This window comes from Oncorhynchus gorbuscha, linkage group LG26 (genome assembly GCF_021184085.1).
Source record: "Oncorhynchus gorbuscha isolate QuinsamMale2020 ecotype Even-year linkage group LG26, OgorEven_v1.0, whole genome shotgun sequence".
NCBI lineage: Eukaryota > Metazoa > Chordata > Actinopteri > Salmoniformes > Salmonidae > Oncorhynchus > Oncorhynchus gorbuscha.
In genome coordinates, this window is record NC_060198.1 from 1,266,421 (window position 1) to 1,289,301 (window position 22,881).

The window sequence follows — 22,881 nt, forward strand, 5'->3', positions numbered from 1 at the left end:
AGATACTCAGCACCTCAAGAGTTAAAATTAACCTAAGTTATTTGCGGAGAGCTTCCTGTTGGTTGATTCTGATACTTCCCAAGTGGGAAACTCTGATATCATCGTTCTACAACGAGTAAGCAAGTCGGAAATATCAGTTTCCCGACAGGACGTGAAAGCGACATTAACACTGTAATAATAGTTGTGACAATTATCCATTATCACAAAAATAGCTCACCCATCATAGAACGACTGACTTGAATGGAAATGTCTGTTCCAGTGATTCTAGCTCTATGGTAACAGCTGCCTGTTTGGTGAGGCCGTTCTAGTAATTGTATTTCTATGGTCACAGCTGCCTTATGGTGAGGCCGATCTAGTAATTGTATTTCTATGGTCACAGCTACCTTATGGTGAGGCCGTTCTAGTAATTGTATTTCTATGGTCACAGCTACCTGTATGGTGAGGCTGTTCTAGTAATTGTATTTCTTTGGTCACAGCTACCTGTATGGTGAAGATGTCCAGGGAACGGCCTACGTGATGTTTGGGGTGGAGGTGAACAAGGAGAAGAGGAGGTTACCATCGGTCAAGCAGGTCACCAATGTGAGTACTGGTAGTACACTACATTATGAAGTGCTAGACCCTTTCCACAACTTAGTCATACACACCTCACACATCAAAGGAAGATCAATTCAGCGTAAAGTGTAAACATACAACAACAACTGCCATTTTCCTTCCTTCATTTCAGCTGCAGCATGGCACCGCTACATTGACCATGGAGGAGATCAGGAAGGCCTACCCTGACCTCAGCTCCCTGGTTGGAAGCTCTATTTATGTCAAGGCCTCAGTGCTGACCAAATCAGGTAAGGTCAATCAAGTTTTATAGAATTAAGTTGAGTTTAATTAAATGACAATGGACCTTCGAATGAAAAAGGTCAGATGCAGGCTATCCAAAACCCGATGACTTTACGTTAGCTTCCCAAGCTAATGCCTAGGTTAGAACCCAGTCGATCAAACTATGGTAGGATTGATTTAAAACCTTGCTTGAGACCTAAAGACTTGTGGTAGCTCCCCAAGTTAATGCCTAAACTTTGACTCAGCAGGCTAACACAGTGTTGTATCTTTCTACTCCTCTATAGGCAGTGACCTGGTGGAGGCAGAGAAGTCTGGTATTAAGATAGTGAAGTCCCCTTACGTCCTCTCCTTCATAGAAACACCAAAGTACTACAAGCCTGGCTTGCCCTTCGACGTCATGGTAAACTCACAACATCAACGCCTGATAGACAGAAAGGATCCACATTATGGGAATTAATTATAAGTCGTTGGAGATAAGAGCCATAGAGATGCAATGTAATAATATCATTCTGAGATAAGAGAGTCTGGTTCAGATCCAGGTATAAAGTGTTTTATATCTCTAACAGGTTCTTCTAACTAGCCTCATTCTACCATCCTCATCTCACAAGCTTACATTCTGTTAAAAGAAACGAGAGCGCAGTGGTCAGGATGGTGGATCAGGTTACCTTCTAACAGGTTCTTCTAACTAGCCTCGTTCTACCATCCTCATCTCACAAGCTTACATTCTGTTAAAAGAAATGAGAGCGCAGTGGTCAGGGTGGTGGATCAGGTTACCTTCTAACAGGTTCTAACTGTGTTCTTCAGATCCAGGTGAGTTTCCAGGATGGTTCCCCGGCTCATAATGTCCCGGTCCAGGTGAGCCTCCTGGCCAACCCAATCACCAGCCACCGTGGCACCATCAGGACCGCCATCAACATGCCTGCTGAGCTAGGCCCTCAGATCATCACTGTGAGTACCGCTAAAAGGGCTTATAACCAGCTATAACTTGCTATAACCACCCTCACTAGAGCTAATGGTGCTTATAACCAGCTATAAGTGCTTATAACCAGTTAAAATAACATGCTTACTGAGATACACCCGCAGACCATCACTGTAAGTACCCCTAACAGAGCTTATAACCTGCTATAACCTTCTATAATCACACTCAGTAGAGCTAATGGTGCTTATAATCAAGTATAACCAGCTACATCAACCCTCAGTAATGCCCTAAGCAGTTATAACAACTATCGGTTCTTAAGTGTTCATAAGCAAAACTTTGCCTGTCTGTTTCTGTGTACTTGTGTACGTGTGTGTATCTGTGTATGGCTGTGCGAGCATGTGTGTGTGTGTGTCTTGGTTTTCATGTGTGTGTCCTGTAAATCCTAAACACACAGGCTGAGACCAAACAGACGGGCCTACAGCCAGAGCAGCAGGCCAGACAGCAGATGACCCTTCACCCCTACACACCCTTTGACCGACAGAGACAGAACTACCTGTATATCTCCACTGGGACCACCACAGTCTCTCTGGGGCAGAGCCTTGGCCTCAGTCTACACATCAACACTGCTGACAATGCCCACAGGGAACTCATCACTCACCTCACATACCTGGTGAGTGGATATAGTAGAATGGAGTAGCATACAATTGAATGGAACAGCTGGTGAGTGCAAACTGAAATGGTCCAGATTTTTTACAATCCAAAATCAAGTCTTTTCAAGTTACTCCTGTATATTTATATTTTCAACCATATGTTGGTACCGTATAGAGCTTAAACATTTACATACAGTGGGGAGAACAAGTATTTGAGACACTGCCGATTTTGCAGGTTTTCCTACTTACAAAGCATGTAGAGATCTGTCATTTGTATCATAGGTACACTTCAACTGTGAGAGACGGAATCTAAAACAAAAATCCAGAAAATCACATTGTATGATTTTTAAGTAATACATTTGCATTTTATTGCATAACATAAGTATTTGATCACCTACCAACCAGTAAGAATTCCAGCTCTCACAGACCTGTTAGTTTTTCTTTAAGAAGCCCCCCTGTTCTCCACTTATTACCTGTATTAGCTGCACCTGTTTGAACTTGTTACCTGTATAGAAGACACCTGTCCACACACTCAATCAAACAGACTCCAACCTCTCCACAATGGCCAAGACCAGGGAGCTGTGTAAGGACATCAGAGATAAAATTGTAGACCTGCACAAGGCTGGGATGGGCTACAGGACAATAGGCAAGCAGCTTGGTGAGAAGGCAACAACTGTTGGAGCAATTAATAGAAAATGGAAGAATTTCAAGATGAAGGTCAATCATCCTCGGTCTGGTGCTCCATGCAAGATCTCACCTCGTGGGGCATCAATGATCATGAGGAAGGTGAGGGATCAGCCCAGAACTACACGGCAGGACCTGGTCAATGACCTGAAGAGAGCTGGGACCACAGTCTCAAAGAAAACCATTAGTAACACACTACGCCGTCATGGATTAAAATCCTGCAGAGCACGCAAGGTCCCCCTGCTCAAGCCAGCGCATGTCCAGGCCCGTCTGAAGTTTGCCAATGACCATCTGGATGATCCAGAGGAGGAATGGGAGAAGGTCATGTGGTCTGATGAGACAAAAATAGAGCTTTTTGGTCTAAACTCCACTCGCGGTGTTTGGAGGAAGAAGAAGCATGAGTACAACCCCAAGGACACCATCCCAACCGTTAAGCAGGGAGGTGGAAACATCATTCTTTGGTGATGCTTTTCTGCAAAATGGACAGGACGACTGCACCGTATTGAGGGGAGGATGGATGGGGCCATGTATCGTGAGATCTTGGCCAACAACCTCCTTCCCTCAGTAAGAGCATTGAAGATGGGTCGTGGCTGGGTCTTCCAGCATGACAACAACCCGAAACACACAGCCAGGGCAACTAAGGAGTGGCTCCATAAGAAGCATCTCAAGGTCCTGGAGAGGCCTAGCCAGTCTCCAGTCCTGAACCCAATAGAAAATCTTTGGAGGGAGCTGAAAGTCCGTATTGCCGAGCGACAGCCCCGAAACCTGAAGGATCTGGAGAAGGTCTGTATGGAGGAGTGGGCCAAAATCCCTGCTGCAGTGTGTGAAAACCTGGTCAAGAACTACAGGATGTGTATGACCTCTGTAATTGCAAACAAAGGTTTCTGTACCAAATATTAAGTTCTGCTTTTCTGATGTATCAAATATTTATGTCATGCAATAAAATCCTAATTAATTACTTAAAAATCATACAATGTGATTTTCTGGATTTTTGTTTTAGATTCAGTCTCTCACAGTTGAAGTGTACCTATGATAAAAATTACAGACCTCTACATGCTTTGTAAGTAGGAAAACCTGCAAAATCGGCAGTGCATCAAATACTTGTTCTCCCCACTGTAGTTGTAGCTCTGTCTTCAAAATGTACCTTTGTCTGTCCCCAATGGAAATATTTAGTGAACAAAATTAAGTGTGTCTCAAACTCCTCCTACAGGTGTTGAACAAGGGCAAAATCATCATTGCCAAGAGACTAGAGGTCGGAGGTCAGGACATGACCAACGTTCTGTTGACCGTTACCAAGGAGATGATGCCCTCATTTCGCGTTGTGGCATTCTACATGCTGCCGTGGGCGGGGACTTCGGAGGTGGTGGCTGATTCTGTGTGGGTGGATGTGGAGGATGCCTGTGTTGGGGCGGTGAGTGGACTGGACAACCCAGGGAAAGGGTTCAACTACCAGCTTCTCATGTTCCACTCTCTTTCCTCTCATTTCAATTCAATTCAATGTAAGGGCTTTATTGGCATGGGAAACACATGTTAACACTGTCAAAGCAAGGGAAGTAGATGACAAACAAAAGTGAAATAAACAATACAAATTAACAGTAAACATTACTCTCACAGAAGTTCCAAATGAATAAAGACAATTCAAATATCATTGCCCCCCGCCCCAGTTGAGTGTTGGTCCAGCTGGCTCCAGGCCCTTAGAGTACTACCACCCAGGGAGAGGGTTCAACTTCCAGGTGAGAGGAGACCCAGGAGCCATGGTCAGTCTGGTGGTGGTGGACAACGCTGTGTTCCTGCTCAACAGACAGAGGCTCACACAGAGGAAGGTGAGGGAGACTGTGTGGGTCTGTGGAAATCAATAGACAGAGACACAAAGAGGGGATGGGGACAGTGGAGGGGTCAGTCGATCAGCCAATCATCTGAAGCTACCATCTGGATAACACACCTCTGACCCCTCTCCTCTGACCCCTCTCCTCTGACCCCTCCTCTGACTCCTCTCTGACCCCTCTCCTCTGACTCCTCTCCTCTGACCCCTCTCCTCTGACCCCTCTCCTCTGACCCCTCTTCTCTGACTCCTCTGACTCCTCTGACTCCTCTCCTCTGACCCCTCTTCTCTGACTCCTCTGACCCCTCTCCTCTGACTCCTCTCCTCTGAACCCTCTTCTCTGACTCCTCTGACCCCTCTTCTCTGACTCCTCTGACTCCTCTCCTCTGACCCCTCTTCTCTGACTCCTCTGACCCCTCTCCTCTGACTCCTCTCCTCTGACCCCTCTTCTCTGACTCCCCTGACTCCTCTCCTGTGACTTATCTGAATCCTCTGACCCCTCTTCTCTGACTCCTCTCCTCTGACCCCTCTCTTCTGACCCCTCTCCTCTGACCCCTCTCCTCTGACCCCTCTCCCCTGACTCCTCTCCTCTGACTCCTCTCCTCTGACTCCTCTCCTCTGACTCCTCTCCTCTGACTCCTCTCCTCTGACCCCTCTCCTCTGACCCCTCTCCGCTGACCCCTCTCCGCTGACCCCTCTCCGCTGACCCCTCTCCGCTGACCCCTCTCCTCTGACCCCTCTCCTCTGACCCCTCTCCTCTGACCCCTCTCCTCTGACCCCTCTCCTCTGACCCCTCTCCTCTGACCCCTCTCCTCTGACCCCTCTCCTCTGACCCCTCTCCTCTGACTCCTCTCCTCTGACTCTTCTCCTCTGACCCCTCTCCTCTGACCCTTCTCCTCTGACTCTTCTCTTCTGACCCCTCTCCTCTGACCCCTCTCCTCTGACCCCTCTCCTCTGACCCCTCTCCTCTGACCCCTCTCCTCTGACTCCTCTCCTCTGACTCATCTGTGCCCCCATCAGATCTGGCAGGTGGTGGAAGGGGGGGACATAGGCTGTACCCACGGTGGGGGCAGCAACAGCATGGGTGTCTTCACTGACGCTGGACTACTGTTTTACTCCAACACTGGTGGAGCCACCTCTTCTAGACAAGGTAGCACACAACGCAGACAGACAGACAGACGAAGAGCCATCTTCTTTTGATTAATACGAGGAAAGAGGGTAACGTCACATCAGTCCTCTGATGGTTAATACGAGGAAAGAGGGTAACGTCAGTCCTCTGATGGTTAATACGATGAAAGAGGGTAACGTCAGTCGTCTGATGGTTAATACGAGGAAAGAGGGTAACATCAGTCTTCTGATGGTTAATACGATGAAAGAGGGTAACATCAGTCCTCTGATGGTTAACACGAGGAAAGAGGGTAACGTCAGTCCTCTGATGGTTAATACGATGAGAGGGTAACATCAGTCCTCTGATGGTTAATACGAGGAAAGAGGGTAACATCAGTCCTCTGATGGTTAATACGAGGAAAGAGGGTAACATCAGTCCTCTGATGATTAATACGAGGAAAGAGGGTAACATCAGTCCTCTGATGGTTAATACGAGGAAAGAGGGTAACGTCAGTCCTCTGATGATTAATACGAGGAAAGAGGGTAACATCAGTCCTCTGATGATTAATACGAGGAAAGAGGGTAACATCAGTCCTCTGATGGTTAATACGAGGAAAGAGGGTAACGTCAGTCCTCTGATGATTAATACGAGGAAAGAGGGTAACATCAGTCCTCTGATGATTAATACGAGGAAAGAGGGTAACGTCAGTCCTCTGATGATTAATACGAGGAAAGAGGGTAACATCAGTCCTCTGATGGTTGTTGTCTTAGGTCTCTCTTTATGTAGTGTTATGTTGTCTCTCTTGTCGTGATGTGTGTTTTGTCCTATATTTTTATTGAACTCATTTTAATTTTAATCCCCGCTCCCACAGGAGGCCTTTTGCCTTTTGGTAGGCCGTCATTGTAAATAAGAATTTGTTCTTAACTGACTTGCCTAGTTAAATTCAGGTTACATGGCTTTTGCAGGCATCCAAAGGCCATGTTTGCAATGTTCTGTTTGTTTACTGTGAGCTTGCAGGGAAGATTAGTTAAAGCAAAACGTTCCAGAGTCGCCCAATCATGAGTTTGAGTAAGACAGACCAGTGGTATAGACATCTGTGTTTCTTGGTTTGTAGAACAGTTTCATTTCGTTGTTTGCCATTCCTGTGTTTCCCTCCCTTCCATCTCTTCTGCAGGCATGCAGTGCCCAGGGAGGTCCAGAAGGAGGCGCTCTGCTGAGATGTTGCAACGCAGAACTCTACTGGGTCAGTGACAGAAAAAGTGCTATGTTCATTTTTGGTTGATGTATGGAATGATTCATTGATTGAGTGGGGGACTGATTTATTGACGGAAAGGTGGATGGATTGATTGATAGATAGATAGATTGATGGTTCTGAGCTCTCTCTCTTCCCCACAGAGAACCACTACAGAGAGAAGCTGTTGCGTCAGTGTTGTAAGGATGGCCTGAGAGAGATCCCCATGTCTTACTCCTGCACCCGACGCTCCCTCTACATCACTGAGGGATGGGAATGTATCAAGGCCTTCAGGTACTGACTTCACTTCAATTGAGCTGAGCTGAGTTGACTTCAATTGAGTTGTTGAGTTGACTTCAATTGAGTTGTTGAGTTGACTTCAATTGAGTTGTTGAGTTGACTTCAATTGAGCTGAGCTGAGTTGACTTCAATTGAGTTGTTGAGTTGACTTCAATTGAGTTGTTGAGTTGACTTCAATTGAGTTGTTGAGTTGACTTCAATTGAGTTGTTGAGTTGACTTCAATTGAGTTGTTGAGTTGACTTCAATTGAGTTGTTGAGTTGACTTCAATTGAGCTGAGCTGAGTTGACTTCAATTGAGTTGTTGAGTTGACTTCAATTGAGTTGTTGAGTTGACTTCAATTGAGCTGAGCTGAGTTGACTTCAATTGAGCTGAGCTGAGTTGACTTCAATTGAGTTGTTGAGTTGACTTCAATTGAGTTGTTGAGTTGACTTCAATTGAGTTGTTGAGTTGACTTCAATTGAGTTGTTGAGTTGACTTCAATTGAGTTGTTGAGTTGACTTCAATTGAGTTGTTGAGTTGACTTCAATTGAGTTGTTGAGTTGACTTCAATTGAGCTGAGCTGAGTTGACTTCAATTGAGCTGAGCTGAGTTGACTTCAATTGAGTTGTTGAGTTGACTTCAATTGAGTTGTTGAGTTGACTTCAATTGAGCTGAGCTGAGTTGACTTCAATTGAGCTGAGCTGAGTTGACTTCAATTGAGTTGTTGAGTTGACTTCAATTGAGTTGTTGAGTTGACTTCAATTGAGTTGTTGAGTTGACTTCAATTGAGCTGAGCTGAGTTGACTTCAATTGAGCTGAGCTGAGTTGACTTCAATTGAGCTGAGCTGAGTTTACTTCAATTGAGTTGTTGAGTTGAGCTGAATTGAAGTGAAGTGCACTGAACAGAATTGTTTGGCACTTTCAGATACTGCTGCTCCAAGTACAGGGGAGAGGAGTTTGACACCAGACTACCCCCTACCACCACCATACCCCCTACCACCACCATACCGCCTACCACCACAGCTCTACTCAGGCTGACCCTGGACAGACGCATTTCCCCCCAGATGCATAGCAAACAATTTGTCATTTATGGGATTTCAAGAGGTAACATTGATGATGATGGACTAGCTGGTTAATGAATTGTTAGGTGTTTGTGGCAGCAGTGTTGTAGTACTCGAATCCGGTGTCGAGATACATAGTGAGTGTATCAGTCTTGTCTCGGTGTCAGGTACATTGTTACTCAGAAACAATGAGGACTCCTCATTTCTTCCCGAGACCAGCTGGAACCAGCGGAGTAACAAAACCAATCATTGTCAGCAGTGGTAGCGCTCGTGGTGGGACGTTCCACTCTTTTTACTGACTCTGATCTTTCCACTCATTCAGTCAAAAATAACTCATCTTTCTACTAATTATGTTAATTTGCGTCACTGTTAGAGCCTCACGGTGCGGTGTCATAATACCCATAAAACCTAGCTGACAAAAATGGAAATGGTTCCAATAGTTTTTCCACCATTCATTTTCCCCACATGGGATTTCAGAAACACTTAAAATAAGGGCTGTGTTTCCTGTAGTCTTACCCTGATTTAATGTTTTGATAACCATGTAAATCTCTCTCGGACAAGGTGACTTTTATCAATATATTCGCCTGCTCGCCTCCCTACCACTGAGGAAGTACAGCTCCCGCTCAGCACAGTCAAAACTGTTCGCTGCTCTGGCCCCCCAATGGTGGAACAAACTCCCTCACGACGCCAGGACACCGGAGTCAATCACCACCTTCCGGAGACACCTGAAACCACACCTCTTTAAGGAATACCTAGGATAGGATAAGTAATCCCTCTCACCCCCCCCCTTTAAGATTTAGATGCACTATTGTAAAGTGACTGTTCCACTGGATGTCATAAGGTGAATGCACCAATTTGTAAGTCGCTCTGGATAAGAGCGTCTGCTAAATGACTTAAATGTGTAATGTGTAATGTATTTACTTTACAGCTAATTGGCATCCAATTAGCAAAACTTCAAATCCTTGCAAGCCATCTCTAGCTGACACCTTTGCTAACATTATCAATTTATTAATTACTACATTTAGCTAATCCAGAGATTCTAACCTTTGCCTCGTTTCGTCAGTCTTGTCCAGATCATCATGGCATTTGTAGTTCCTTATGATAGCCACGTTAGTTTCACCTAGTCGGCTTGGGGATTCAAACAGGTGACCTTTGTTCCTGGCCCAATGTTCTTAACTGCTAGGCTATCTGCTGCCCCATTTCCTTCACCTAGTCGGCTTGGGGATTCAAACAGGTGACCTTTGTTCCTGGCCCAATGTTCTTAACTGCTAGGCTATCTGCTGCCCCATTTCCTTCACCTAGTCGGCTTGGGGATTCAAACAGGTGACCTTTGTTCCTAGCCCAATGTTCTTAACTTCTCGGCTATCTGCTGCCCCATTTCCTTCACCTAGTCGGCTTGGGGATTCAAACAGGTGACCTTTGTTCCTGGCCCAATGTTCTTAACTACTAGGCTATCTGCTGCCCCATTTCCTTCACTTAGTCGGCTTGGGGATTCAAACAGGTGACCTTTGTTCCTGGCCCAATGTTCTTAACTGCTAGACTATCTGCTGCCCCATTTCCTTCACCTAGTCGGCTTGGGGATTCAAACAGGTGACCTTTGTTCCTGGCCCAATGTTCTTAACTGCTCGGCTATCTGCTGCCCCATTTCCTTCACCTAGTCGGCTTGGGGATTCAAACAGGTGACCTTTGTTCCTGGCCCAATGTTCTTAACTGCTCGGCTATCTGCTGCCCCATTTCCTTCACCTAGTCGGCTTGGGGATTCAAACAGGTGACCTTTGTTCCTGGCCCAATGTTCTTAACTGCTCGGCTATCTGCTGCCCCATTTCCTTCACTTAGTCGGCTTGGGGATTCAAATAGGTGACCTTTGTTCCTGGCCCAATGTTCTTAACTGCTCGGCTATCTGCTGCCCCATTTCCTTCACCTAGTCGGCTTGGGGATTCAAACAGGTGACCTTTGTTCCTGGCCCAATGTTCTTAACTGCTCGGCTATCTGCTGCCCCATTTCCTTCACCTAGTCGGCTTGGGGATTCAAACAGGTGACCTTTGTTCCTGGCCCAATGTTCTTAACTGCTCGGCTATCTGCTGCCCCATTTCCTTCACCTAGTCGGCTTGGGGATTCAAACAGGTGACCTTTGTTCCTGGCCCAATGTTCTTAACTGCTCGGCTATCTGCTGCCCCATTTCCTTCACTTAGTCGGCTTGGGGATTCAAACAGGTGACCTTTGTTCCTGGCCCAATGTTCTTAACTGCTCGGCTATCTGCTGCCCCATTTCCTTCACCAAAGGGGGTTATTGGAGCTGACATTTGTGACAGACTTGTAAACGTGTGCTTTAAGCAATGTACATTTGTTGATTGCTAGGCATACAAATCAGATGATTTATTGGTACATTTGAGATCTAGTTGTGGCCGTCCCAGACTAGATTGTGAACGAGTCTTGGTGGAATGCATTGTGTGACTACCATGGGGGTGATAAGTGCAGTCGTTTGCAAACTGCAGCACCCAAAAGATTTGTTCTCGAGTTTGAGTTTGTTGAGCAGAGTCTGTGTGTTTTGATTCTACAAAGCTGCGTCCATAACATTCAAAAATCAATGAATTGCACTTATTCTTACACCATGTGATTCATTATCATCACCATGTGATTCATTATCATCACCATGTGATTCATTATCATCACCATGTGATTCATTATCAGTTCTAATCATGTATTGTTCTTCTCTATGCTCATGATCTATTTTCCTGCACCATATGACAGACAGTTAGTTGGTGGTCAAAGCACTTCTCTGGAGCCACCGAGCCTGAAGAGTGTTTCTTAACCCTGCTGTAGGGTTCATTGCTGCCAGCATCAGCAGTTCAAACAAACGACTAAAATGAACGAATCATGACTCTCGAGTCAGTCAAAAGAGTCGTTCAAAAATAATGAATTGTTCGCAAACTGCACATCACCAGTCAGCACGTAAAACAGCTTCGCCAGGCCAAATATCCACACTCCTTTCGTGACACATGAATATCTGATCCCCTATTGAAACCTGGGGTTCCTACTTTACTTGTAAAATGACTGTCCATTACTTTCACTACAAGATTTGAGGATATTTTTCAGTGCTCAGCAGGATTTCATTGATTTGCTGGTAGGAACTAGTGTGGGAAATTGCTTGACATTTGTATGCTAACTATTATTAAGGGGAAACTAGGGTAAACTTGTCTTCTTATGGACCTGTTTGGATTAGTGATAACTTCTGTCCTCAGCATTTATCACAATTCTGAATGTCTAAAGAATGTTCTTCTGAAATCTGAACACAGAAATACTGGACTTTTTCAACTCTTATTATGGTGGATTTGCATTTTTCTGGTCTCGGTCTTTGACCCCTCACCCCCCTCCTGGTCTTAGTCTTGGACCCCTCGCCCCCCTCCCGGTCTTAGTCTTGGACCCCTCGCCCCCTCCCGGTCTTAGTCTTGTACCCCCCCGCCCCCCTCCCGGTCTTAGTCTTGGACCCCTCGCCCCCTCCCTGTCTTAGTCCTGGACCCCTCGCCCCCTCCCTGTCTTAGTCCTGGACCCCTCGCCACCCTCCCTGTCTTAGTCCTGGACCCCTCGCCCCCTCCCTGTCTTAGTCCTGGACCCCTCGCCCCCTCCCTGTCTTAGTCTTGGACCCCTCGCCCCCTCCCGGTTTTAGTCCTGGACCCTTCGCCCCCCTCCCGGTCTTAGTCTTGGACCCCTCACCCCCTCCCGGTCTTAGTCCTGGACCCCTCGCCCCCATCCCGGTCTTAGTCTTGGACCCCTCGCCCCCATCCCGGTCTTAGTCTTGGACCCCTCGCCCCCATCCCGGTCTTAGTCTTGGACCCCTCGCCCCCCTCCCGGTCTCAGTCCTGGACCACTCGCCCCCTCCCGGTCTTAGGGTTGGACCCTCGCCCCCTCCCGGTTTTAGTCCTGGACCCTTCGCCCCCTCCGGGTCTCGGTCTTGGACCCCTCGCCCCCTCCCGGTCTTATTCTTGGACCCCTCGCCCCCTCCCGGTTTTAGTCCTGGTCGCCCCCTCCGGGTCTCGGTCTTGGACCCCTCGCCCCCCTCCCGGTCTTGGTCTCGAATTGGTCTCGCTTTAGGTGGTCTTGAAAACAACACCTAGGTCTTGTTAATTAAGTTGAGTTGAGTCTGTTGAGTCTAATTTCATTCTAACCAGATCTAACTTCCGTCCAAGTGGCCCCTGTATGTTACAGCAGAGAACTGAGCTAAAAATGATTGATTGCTCAATTAATCCATCAATCAATTGATTCATCCACCCATCCATCAAACAGAGTTGAAACATGTTTATTTTTTGGCATCAGGTGAAGAAAGATTGAGCCTTCCAGTGATGATGGAAATCAAACCTGTCATGGAAGGACAAAGAGGGTCTTTTGCTGAGGAAGAGGAGGAGGAAGAGGAGGATGACTTTATGGAGGAGAGTGATGTGATAGTAAGGTCTAAGTTCTATGAGTCATGGCTGTGGAGAGACCTGACGCTGCCCAGTGTTCCTGAGGACAGCAGAGACGGGTGAGTGAATGTGTGTCTGTCCTCTCACCCCCTTATAGAAAGGGACAGCAGTTTCCCTGCTCATAGGCTAAGACTTGGTTTGAAACTGTGTGTACTACAGGCTACTTCCTATGAGTAGGGCCAGGGGTTTTTCCTAACCACATGACCTGTCCAGGGAAAACTCTTTCCATGAGGGGTTGACCAGTTTTGTCGAAAGGGGAATATGCCAAGCCACACCCCTCTCACCCTTAAAGGGATACTGCAAGGTTCTGGCAATTAAGCTAGTGTACCTGTAGACTTACAGTCATCATTGGCTTGCTAAACTACCTATTTATTTGTATTTTTTTATTTGACCTTTATTTAACTAGGCAAGTCAGTTAAGAACAAATTCTTATTTTCAATGACGGCCACAGTGGGAACAGTGGGTTTAACTGCCTTGTGTCAGCTCGGGGATTTGATCTAGCAGCCTTTCGGTTACTAGTCCAACACTCGAACCACTAGGCTACCTGCCGCTCTGGTAGCCACCTAGAACTTCCTTCATACTGCACATAGAGACACAGAAATGGTATCCACGAGTTCATTAGACTCTGGAGAAGTAGAAAAGGGCACATTGACAGAATCTCGCAGTATCCCTTTGAAATGAAACGACCTACTCTGTAAATCCCCAGAGTTGCACCACAGTGGACTGGAGGTCACATTGAGACTGGCTGGGTTAACAGATCAGAAACAGCCTGGCCTTTTCTCATTCCCCCCCAAAAATAAACACTGTTGCACCATTGTGTACTGTCCCAGGGATATTTATGTGTGTGTGTGTGTGTATTTGTGCGCGTGCGTGTCACTGTTAGCATTGCATTAGGCAACGGCATCAATCGATCACAATCCACCAGTCTCTCTCTCTATTTATCTTCAAGATAATGTTTTACTGTGCTCATGCCACAAGCTGAGCTTACAAGAGGTCAACTCAATGGGATTCATTAGTTTGGGTCTGTTCCTTACAGGTTGTCAACGCTGCATGTGGAATCCATCTTCCCAGACACTATCACCCAGTGGGGGGTACTAGCCATCAGCTCCTCACCTGTAACAGGTAGACCCTTCCCCTGGGGTAGCCATGGGCCCAGTCCCTTGTTGGCAAGGTGAAACACCAATCAGAGGGCAAGGTGGAACTGTTACCATATCACTAACACCTGTCATGTCCAATCAGATCACCACATGTGCATAGGGTTTAGGATTTAAGGGGTCTATTTGGGATTGGGCCTAATTCTCAGTGGTCTAAAATGGCTTCCTCTCACTGTACCCATATTCAGTCATTTCCCAGGAGGAGTCCAGGTAGTATGCTAGTGGGGATACTGGTGCCATACGAGGAATACCACATATTGCTGTACAATTCTAGTATTGTAACTAAAGCATGAAGTCCTCAACCACCTCCTGTTGTTTGTTTATTTGAATCATTTTGTTTTTATTCCAGGTTTCTGCGTAGCTGAGCCATGGAACGTGCGTGCGTGGAAGCGTTTCTTCGTGGACCTGAAGCTGCCGTACTCAGTGGCGAGGAACGAACACGTGGAGATCAAAGCTGTGCTCCATAACTATGGCGACGAGGACATGGAGGCAAGCTCACCTCTGGCCTCTCACCCATGACTTCTATCTAATCCTCAAGCCTTACCTTAACCATCAGGCTGATGAATTAATATCTGAGGAAACCTCTATCTACCTACTACTCCCTCTACTCCCACCCGCTAGTTCTCCTCTGATCCCTTCCTGTCAGCCATTTTGTGTCTTAACCTTCCAAACCCTCCCATTACTGTCAGCCATTTTGTGTCTTAACCCTCCTAACCCTCCCATTACTTTCAGCCATTCTGTGTCTTAACCCTCCTAACCCTCCCATTACTGTCAGCCATTTTGTGTCTTAACCCACCTAACCCTCCCATTACTGTCAGCCATTTTGTGTCTTAACCCTCCTAACCCTCCCATTACTTTCAGCCATTCTGTGTCTTAACCCTCCTAACCCTCCCATTACTGTCAGCCATTTTGTGTCTTGATCATCTCTGTTTCCTCCTCTACTCAACCCAGGTTAAGGTGGTGCTACTGAAGACAGAGGACATGTGCAGTGTGGCGTTCAATGGGAAACACACCCAGGAGGTGAGGTTGAAGGGCAGCTCGTCCCTGGTGGTTCCCTACACCATCATACCGCTCAAGGCCGGAGAGATGCTACTGGAGGTCCTTGCCATGGCCAAAGGGTTTATGGGTAGCGACGGGGTCAAGAAGAAGCTACGCGTGGTGGTGGGTGACTATTTCAGATGTTAGTTAAAAAAAGATTTAAAAAATAAAATAAAATAAAAAATAATATATATATATATATATATATATATATAGCGACTGTGAATCAGTGTCCTTAGCTAAGATACGAGGACCGGTATCTCAAAGCTGTTTTCAAAACCCTGTAACAGGTGGAAGGAGTGCAGAAGACTAAAGTGCAGAGTTTTGTATTGAATCCTTCTGCCAAGGGAGGGAATGGTGAGCAGAACTAAGACACTCATCATCTCTAACCCTACTGCTCACCATTACCATGTCCCCTTTAGAAACAACCTTTACTAAGTCTTCTTACTATGTTTCCCCCCAGATGGGAGGCAGGTAGTGGAGGTGAACAAAGTGGAGCTGGGCTCCCTGGTTCCAAACTCTCAACCAGAGACATTCATCAACATCAGGGGTAGGTTTAACTGAGAAACGAGGTTTACGTTATTAGACAGAAATGGTGGCTGGCGGGTGCCTCTAACCCTTTGGGTTGGTTATGGGCATTGTGAAGCCAAAGCAGCTGTGTGGACATATAACCTATTCTATTCCATTCCTTCCATTCTATTCTCTATTCCGCTCTCTCCACTACTCTACTCTACTCTACTCTACTCTACTCTACTCTACTCTACTCTACTCTACTCTACTCTACTCTACTCTACTCTACTCTACTCTACTCTACTCTACTCTGCTCTGCTCTGCTCTGCTCTGCTCTGCTCTGCTCTACTCCTCCCACCAGGTAACCTGTTGGCTGATACCATAGACAACAGTATCAGTGGTGACTCTCTGGCCTCTTTGATCCGTATGCCTGGTGGCTGTGTGGAACAGAACCTAGCCAGCATCACCCTGCCTCTTATAGCCACTGTCTACCTGGACCATTCCAACGACTGGGAGGCTGTAGGGGTGCAACGCAGGGTGGAGGCCATGAACTACATACAGAAAGGCTACCAGAAGCAGCTGGTGTATAAAAAGAAAGACGACTCTTACCCCCCCTACAGGAATGAAGGCACAAGCACATGGTATTGTTCAACTACATAGAAGAAGAAGAATGTGTATCAATCACAGAGTAATCTAAATAATACAATGGATTGTATTTGTAACCCTCACAGCCTCTCTCTCTACTTCTCCCCGTTTCTCTCTCTTTCTGTCTCCCTCTCCTCTCCCTCCCCCTGCACCTCCCTCCCTTCCCCCCACCCTCTCTTTCTCCCCCTCTCCCTCCACCTCTCTCCCTTCCCTCCACCCTCTCTTTCTCCCCCTCTCCCTCCACCCCTCTCCCTTCTCCACCACCCTCGTTCTCTCCCTCTCCCTGCCCACCATCTCGTTCTCCCCCTCTCTCCCCTATCCATTATAGGATCACAGCGTATGTAGTGAAGGTGTTCTCTATGGCTCGTCAGCTGATAGGAGTGAGTGAACAGGACGTGTGTGGTCCTCTCCTCTACCTGCTCAACAACAAACAGCAGACCACTGGATCTTTCAGAGAGGACAACCCTGTCTACACTACTACTATGACAGTAAGAAGAGACACACACGGGTGGATGCAGAAGCACGTGCACACATGGACTGATGTGCGCATACATTCACACTCTAACAGACAGGGAGAGATCTGGGACTGAAGTCTGATAACAGCTTCTCTCTTCTCCAGGGTGGAGTACAAGGTGCAGAGTCTCAGTCCACTCTGACAGCCTTTGTCCTGATAGCCATGACTGAAGCCACCAAGGGTACAGAACTCAACTGCAATGGAGCTGGCCACACCATCAAGGTAAGCCGGTCACAGAACCGGCAGAAACTGTTATATTGGGGCGGGAGATAAGTCAGTTATTTATTTTTATTTATTGAACTAGGCAAGTCAGTTAAGAACAAATTCTTATTTACAATGTGGGTTGTTCAGGGGCAAAACGACCGATTTTGTTTTGTTTTTTGTTGTTGAATTTTTACCCCTTTTTCTCCCCAATTTTGTGGTTTCCAATTGTTTAGTAGCTACTATCTTGTCTCATCGCTACAACTCCCGTACGGGCTCGGGAGAGACGAAGGTTGAAAGTCATGTGTCCTCCGATACACAACCCAACCAAGCTTGCACTGCTTCTTAACACAGCGCGCATCCAACCCGGAAGCCAGCCGCACCAATGTGTCGGAGGAAACGCCGTGCACTGCGCCCGGCCTGCCACAGGAGTCGCTGGTGCGCGATGAGACAAGGATATCCCTACTGGCCAAACCCTCCCTAACCCGGAAGACGCTAGGCCAATTGTGCGTCGCCCCACGGAACTCCCGGTCACGACAGAGCCTGGGCGCGAACCCAGAGTCTCTGGTGGCACAGCTGGCGCTGCAGTACAGCGCCCTTAACCACTGCGCCACCCGGGAGGCCAAACGACAGATTTTTACCTTGTCAGCTGGGGGATTCGATCTAGCAACCTTTGGGTTACTGGCTCAACGCTCTAACCACTAGGCGACCTGATGCCCCAGTTAGAAGTAAGTTAGTCATCTGTGAGTAGGATGCCTTTTTACCTGACTCCCCTGGTGGATCTTGGATTTCGTTGGCCGACCTGTTATCACGCTACGTTTGCATGCGCCATGGCTGACCATTAATCCAACCGGTGTAAATGGCACGTCGGTGTTGGGAAATGGGGCTTTTCTGACGACTCTTGTGTTAAAATCAGGTTTATTCTTTATCCCTCTGCTCATATATGAATGGAATTAATAAGCCACCAAACTAATGGATAGACAGTGAAGTTGTATTCTATTGTATTGTATTAGAATGGGATCCAGAATGCTGCCAACTATCTGAGGAGCACGTATGGTAGTCTGAAGAGGCCCTACTCTCTGGCCATCTCTGCCTACGCTCTGTCTCTGGTTGACGAGACACCTTCACTGTTCTTAAAAACCCTGCTACTCAAAGCTGCCTCTCCAGGTAGGGAAATGTCTGTCTGTCTCTGTTTCTCTCTCTCTCCCCCTCTCTATTCTCTGCTGTGCTTCACTGTTATTCTCTCCCCCTCTCCTTCCTCCCCCTCTCCCCTCCTCCTCTCCCCTCCTCCAGACGGTACCCATTGGCCAGACAGTGAGAACCGCCTGTTCACTCTGGAAGCGACGGGCTACGCCCTGCTAGCCCTGGTGAAGAGTCATCACATGACTGAAGCCGCCGCACCTTTCCAGTGGCTCAATGAGCAGCGCCGCAGGGGCGGGGGCTACGGATCCACCCAGGTACTGAGTGACATCATTGGAAACGAGTATTGCATGATGTCAGTGAGCTGAGTTTATGTCAACAGTGTTATTGCAGGTTGTCACTAGCCAGTCCAGTTTGTTGCCCTCCGCCATTTGGATCTCCACACAATCCAGTACATATTTTATAATAATCTCTCTGCTTCCTCTCTCTCCCCCAGCCCACCATGGTTGTTCTGCAGGGTCTGTCTGGGTACCTGATAAAGAAACCTCCCAATGACCTGAGTCTCCAGGTGGACCTGAGCATCCAGGGCCGCAGCGACCAGCGCTACCACTTCGACCCCAGGACCTCCTACGTGGCACGCTCCTCCAGGGTAGGAGGGATGCTGTTCTCTCTTCCTCTCTCTCTCTTTCACCATTTCTTCTCTCCCAACCTACCTGTATCTTATGTCAAATATGTGGCCTAGGTTTAGGAACCATGATGTATCATGTTCCTCTTTCACCATCTCCCCTCTTCTGTGGGGTTTTCACTCAGGCTCCTATAGACCAGGGATTCAGAGTGGAGGCCAAAGGGGAGGGGCAAGGTATACTAGAGGTATGACCACAACACATGTCTATGGCCATTAGTCGATGCATGATAGTAGAGCTTGTCTATGATCATTTTGTCACATTGATGTATGATGTCATATTTGTTTGTGTTGTCACTTCCTGGTCTAATGACCTCTGACCTAGGTGGTGACCTACTACAACGAGCTCCCTGAGGTGCATGAGAAGAGCAGCTGCAAGAACTTTGATTTGGACGTGACCATCGCAGAATCTAGTGGTTAATCCAGCTCTCAATCTCCATTTGTATCTTAATCTTAATCTCAATCTTAGTCTCAATCTCAGTCTCAAATCTTAAACTCAATGTTTTTTTTAACCCCGTTGACAGAAAAGCCTCCACCAGATGCAGAGAAGTCCTACAGGATCACTATTAATGTCAGGTGAGATTATACAGTACTATAGACAGTACAGTACTACTCTCCTTTGGTCCCCTCTCGGAAATACACTAGGGGACTTACTGTTATTGGATAACACTTGAGTCTCTACTTTTTCATTCCATCTTCCTCTTCATTCTACTATTCACTCTCTCTCTTTCCTTCCTCCAGGGCACTGGGACTAAGGGAGGTCAGGATGGTTGTTCTGGACATCAGTCTTCCTACTGGATTCGTCCCAGAGAATGAAGACCTGGAGATGGTACTGGAACCAACGTTAAAGGGACAGTTCACCCCAATTACTAAGTTACACCTTGGTTTCCTTACCCTGTCAGCCGTCTATGGACAAGTTATGACAGAAACCCTGCTTTGGTTTTATCTCCCTGCTTTGGTTTTATCTCCCTGGCACTGTTTCCAGATCCTAACGTTTTAGCAGGTGTAGCACAAGTCCAATTCAAGTCATGGGACCGATATGTTTTATTTGTTGTGCACATCGTATCCAAATCATCGGAAAGTATCTAACACTTATTGTGAAGCTCAACAAAGTCACTGACAGAGGATTTGAACATGATGCCAAAAAAGGTTCATATCGGACCCATTACTTTAATGAGATTTGCGCCACAAATGCTAAACGCTAAAGGGGATTTGTGCCACATTGCATTTGGAAACAGTGTCAGGGAAACTAAGTCAAAGCATGGATTGCTGTCATACCTTGTCCATAGACTGCTTACAGGGTAAGGAAACAGATATGTAACTAAGGTGAATTATCCCTTTATTCAACTTGTAATGTTCATCTGGCTCCACTAGATGGCTGTCTAACTGCATGTCTGGTCTTTGACTCAATGTCCAACTTGATTTCGACTGCGTGTGTTTAAGTGTAGCTTATTGTGACCGTGTGCATATTGAAAATGTTTGTTTGTTTTTGTGTTTGCCTCCAGCTGACCAACTCAGTGGACCGTTACATCAACAACTTCCAGATAGTGGACAACCTGAGTGACAGAGGCTCCCTCATCATCCACCTCTTCAAGGTACCAGAACAGATCTGGGATCAGCTTATCCTCCCAGAAATCCTCACTTTTTTGGTGGGATCTTAGATCAGTGTCAAGGGGTAACTTCCTTTTCATCATTCACCTGTTCAAGACACTGGAACCATAGGAATAGAATCTCAATAGAATCTCATTCTATTTCTATGACCTGAACGTAGAGAGACCAGCGTTACCATGTCAACCCTAGAAGTTGACTGGTCATACTTTTTTCACTCTGTCTGGGTTGAGGTTGTCTGTCGCCTGTAGGCACAGATCTTGGATCAGCTTTCCCTCCTCAAATCTTAAGGGTAAAAGGCAAACTATTAACTCAAAACTGTTCTTAGATCAGTGTCCGGAGGTAGCTTCATTGTGCTCTTCTGTGGTCTACCTGTGCTACCAGGTGTCCAACAAGGAGACTGAGACCATCATCTTCCGACTGCAGCAGACGTTCAAAGTGGGACTCCTCCAACCTTCATCTGTCACTGTCTACGAGTACTACAACCCAGGTAGATACTGTCTACGAGTACTACAACCCAGGTAGATACTGTCTACGAGTACTACAACCCAGGTAGATACTGTCACTGTCTACGAGTACTACAACCAGGTGGATACTGTTACTGTCTACGAATACTACAACCCAGGTAGATACTGTCTACGAGTACTACAACCAGGTAGATACTGTCACTGTCTACGAATACTACAACCCAGGTAGATACTGTCACTGTCTATGAGTACTACAACCCAGGTAGATACTGCTACTGTCTATGAGTACTACAACCCAGGTAGATACTGCTACTGCCTGAGTACTACAACCAGGTAGATACTGCTACTGTCTATGAGTACTACAACCAGGTAGATACTGTCACTGTCTATGAGTACTACAACCCAGGTAGATACTGTCTACGAGTACTACAACCCAGGTAGATACTGTCACTGTCTACGAATACTACAACCCAGGTAGATACTGTCTACGAGTACTACAACCCAGGTAGATACTGTCACTGTCTATGAGTACTACAACCCAGGTAGATACTGTCACTGTCTATGAGTACTACAACCCAGGTAGATACTGCTACTGTCTATGAGTACTACAACCCAGGTAGATACTGCTACTGTCTATGAGTACTACAACCAGGTAGATACTGCTACTGTCTATGAGTACTACAACCAGGTAGATACTGTCACTGTCTATGAGTACTACAACCAGGTAGATACTGTCACTGTCTATGAGTACTACAACCCAGGTAGATACTGTCACCGTCTATGAGTACTACAACCCAGGTAGATACTGCTACTGTCTGAGTACTACAACCCAGGTAGATACTGCTACTGTCTATGAGTACTACAACCAGGTAGATACTGTCACTGTCTATGAGTACTACAACCCAGGTAGATACTGTCACTGTCTATGAGTACTACAACCCAGGTAGATACTGTTACTGTCTACGAGTACTACAACCAGGTAGATACTGTTACTGTCTATGAGTACTACAACCAGGTAGATACTGTCACTGTCTGAGTACTACAACCCAGGTAGATACTGTCACTGTCTATGAGTACTACAACCCAGGTAGATACTGTTACTGTCTACGAGTACTACAACCCAGGTAGATACTGTTACTGTCTATGAGTACTACAACCCAGGTAGGACTATGGTTTGTTTTGACCATATTTCATATGCCCTCGAACAAGAGAAGCTATTGTAAACATTGGAGTTGATCATTTCTCTCTGTCTGGTGGAGAAATGTTAACATAGTGTGTCTCTCTATCAGACCACCGCTGCAGTCGCTTCTACAGCCCCAAAGAGGACAAGGACGAACTCTCACAGATCTGCAGGAACAATATATGTCGCTGTACACAGGGTGAGTGTGTGTGTGTGTGTGTGTTTATGTGTGTGCCATACATGTGTGTGTGATAATGATGTGTGTCTCTCTCCTATTAGGTGATTGCTGTGTGTCTAAGACCCTAACCGATCCAGTCCCCTACGGAGCACGAGAGGACCATGCATGCAAAGGATTATACCACGGTATGCTACATCTGTTTTCACTATAGAATATAATACACATGTTATAGACATTATATACATGTTGTAGATTTTATAGACATGTTATATGAATGTTATAGGCATTATTGACATGTTATAGACATGTTATATGAATGTTATAGGCATTATAGACATGTTATAGGGATATTATAGGCATTATAGACATGTTATAGTCATGTTAGAGGCATTATAGACATGTTATAGGCATGTTATAGGCATTATACACATGTTATAGGAATATTATAGGCATGTTATAGGCATGTTATAGATGTGTTATAGACATATACATGTTATAGACATGTCATAGGCATTATA

The 22,881-nt window shown here is 46.4% G+C and overlaps 1 protein-coding gene across 3 annotated transcripts in view; it reads left to right on the forward strand.

The window, feature by feature from the left end:
- c3b.2 (complement component c3b, tandem duplicate 2) overlaps window positions 1-22,881 on the forward strand; it is a 31,183-nt gene that overhangs the window by 3,120 nt on the left and 5,182 nt on the right. For 2 of the 3 annotated variants that reach the window (XM_046330859.1, XM_046330860.1), the window contains 31 exons: window positions 477-579; window positions 725-839; window positions 1,116-1,231; window positions 1,636-1,779; window positions 2,205-2,420; window positions 4,295-4,495; window positions 4,749-4,907; window positions 5,927-6,056; window positions 7,189-7,257; window positions 7,410-7,539; window positions 8,452-8,630; window positions 12,901-13,105; window positions 14,083-14,168; window positions 14,550-14,689; window positions 15,152-15,361; window positions 15,529-15,595; window positions 15,702-15,788; window positions 16,110-16,389; window positions 16,722-16,881; window positions 17,013-17,129; window positions 18,122-18,275; window positions 18,402-18,565; window positions 18,745-18,897; window positions 19,059-19,118; window positions 19,256-19,346; window positions 19,455-19,506; window positions 19,672-19,759; window positions 20,436-20,525; window positions 20,923-21,028; window positions 22,295-22,384; window positions 22,465-22,548. In XM_046330859.1, coding sequence (XP_046186815.1) covers window positions 477-579; window positions 725-839; window positions 1,116-1,231; window positions 1,636-1,779; window positions 2,205-2,420; window positions 4,295-4,495; window positions 4,749-4,907; window positions 5,927-6,056; window positions 7,189-7,257; window positions 7,410-7,539; window positions 8,452-8,630; window positions 12,901-13,105; window positions 14,083-14,168; window positions 14,550-14,689; window positions 15,152-15,361; window positions 15,529-15,595; window positions 15,702-15,788; window positions 16,110-16,389; window positions 16,722-16,881; window positions 17,013-17,129; window positions 18,122-18,275; window positions 18,402-18,565; window positions 18,745-18,897; window positions 19,059-19,118; window positions 19,256-19,346; window positions 19,455-19,506; window positions 19,672-19,759; window positions 20,436-20,525; window positions 20,923-21,028; window positions 22,295-22,384; window positions 22,465-22,548 — 4,046 coding nt within the window. Of the gene's footprint in view, window positions 1-476; window positions 580-724; window positions 840-1,115; window positions 1,232-1,635; window positions 1,780-2,204; window positions 2,421-4,294; window positions 4,496-4,748; window positions 4,908-5,926; window positions 6,057-7,188; window positions 7,258-7,409; window positions 7,540-8,451; window positions 8,631-12,900; window positions 13,106-14,082; window positions 14,169-14,549; window positions 14,690-15,151; window positions 15,362-15,528; window positions 15,596-15,701; window positions 15,789-16,109; window positions 16,390-16,721; window positions 16,882-17,012; window positions 17,130-18,121; window positions 18,276-18,401; window positions 18,566-18,744; window positions 18,898-19,058; window positions 19,119-19,255; window positions 19,347-19,454; window positions 19,507-19,671; window positions 19,760-20,435; window positions 20,526-20,922; window positions 21,060-21,411; window positions 21,431-22,294; window positions 22,385-22,464; window positions 22,549-22,881 lie in introns of those variants that run through there. The other variant, XM_046330861.1, reaches the window with a different exon arrangement.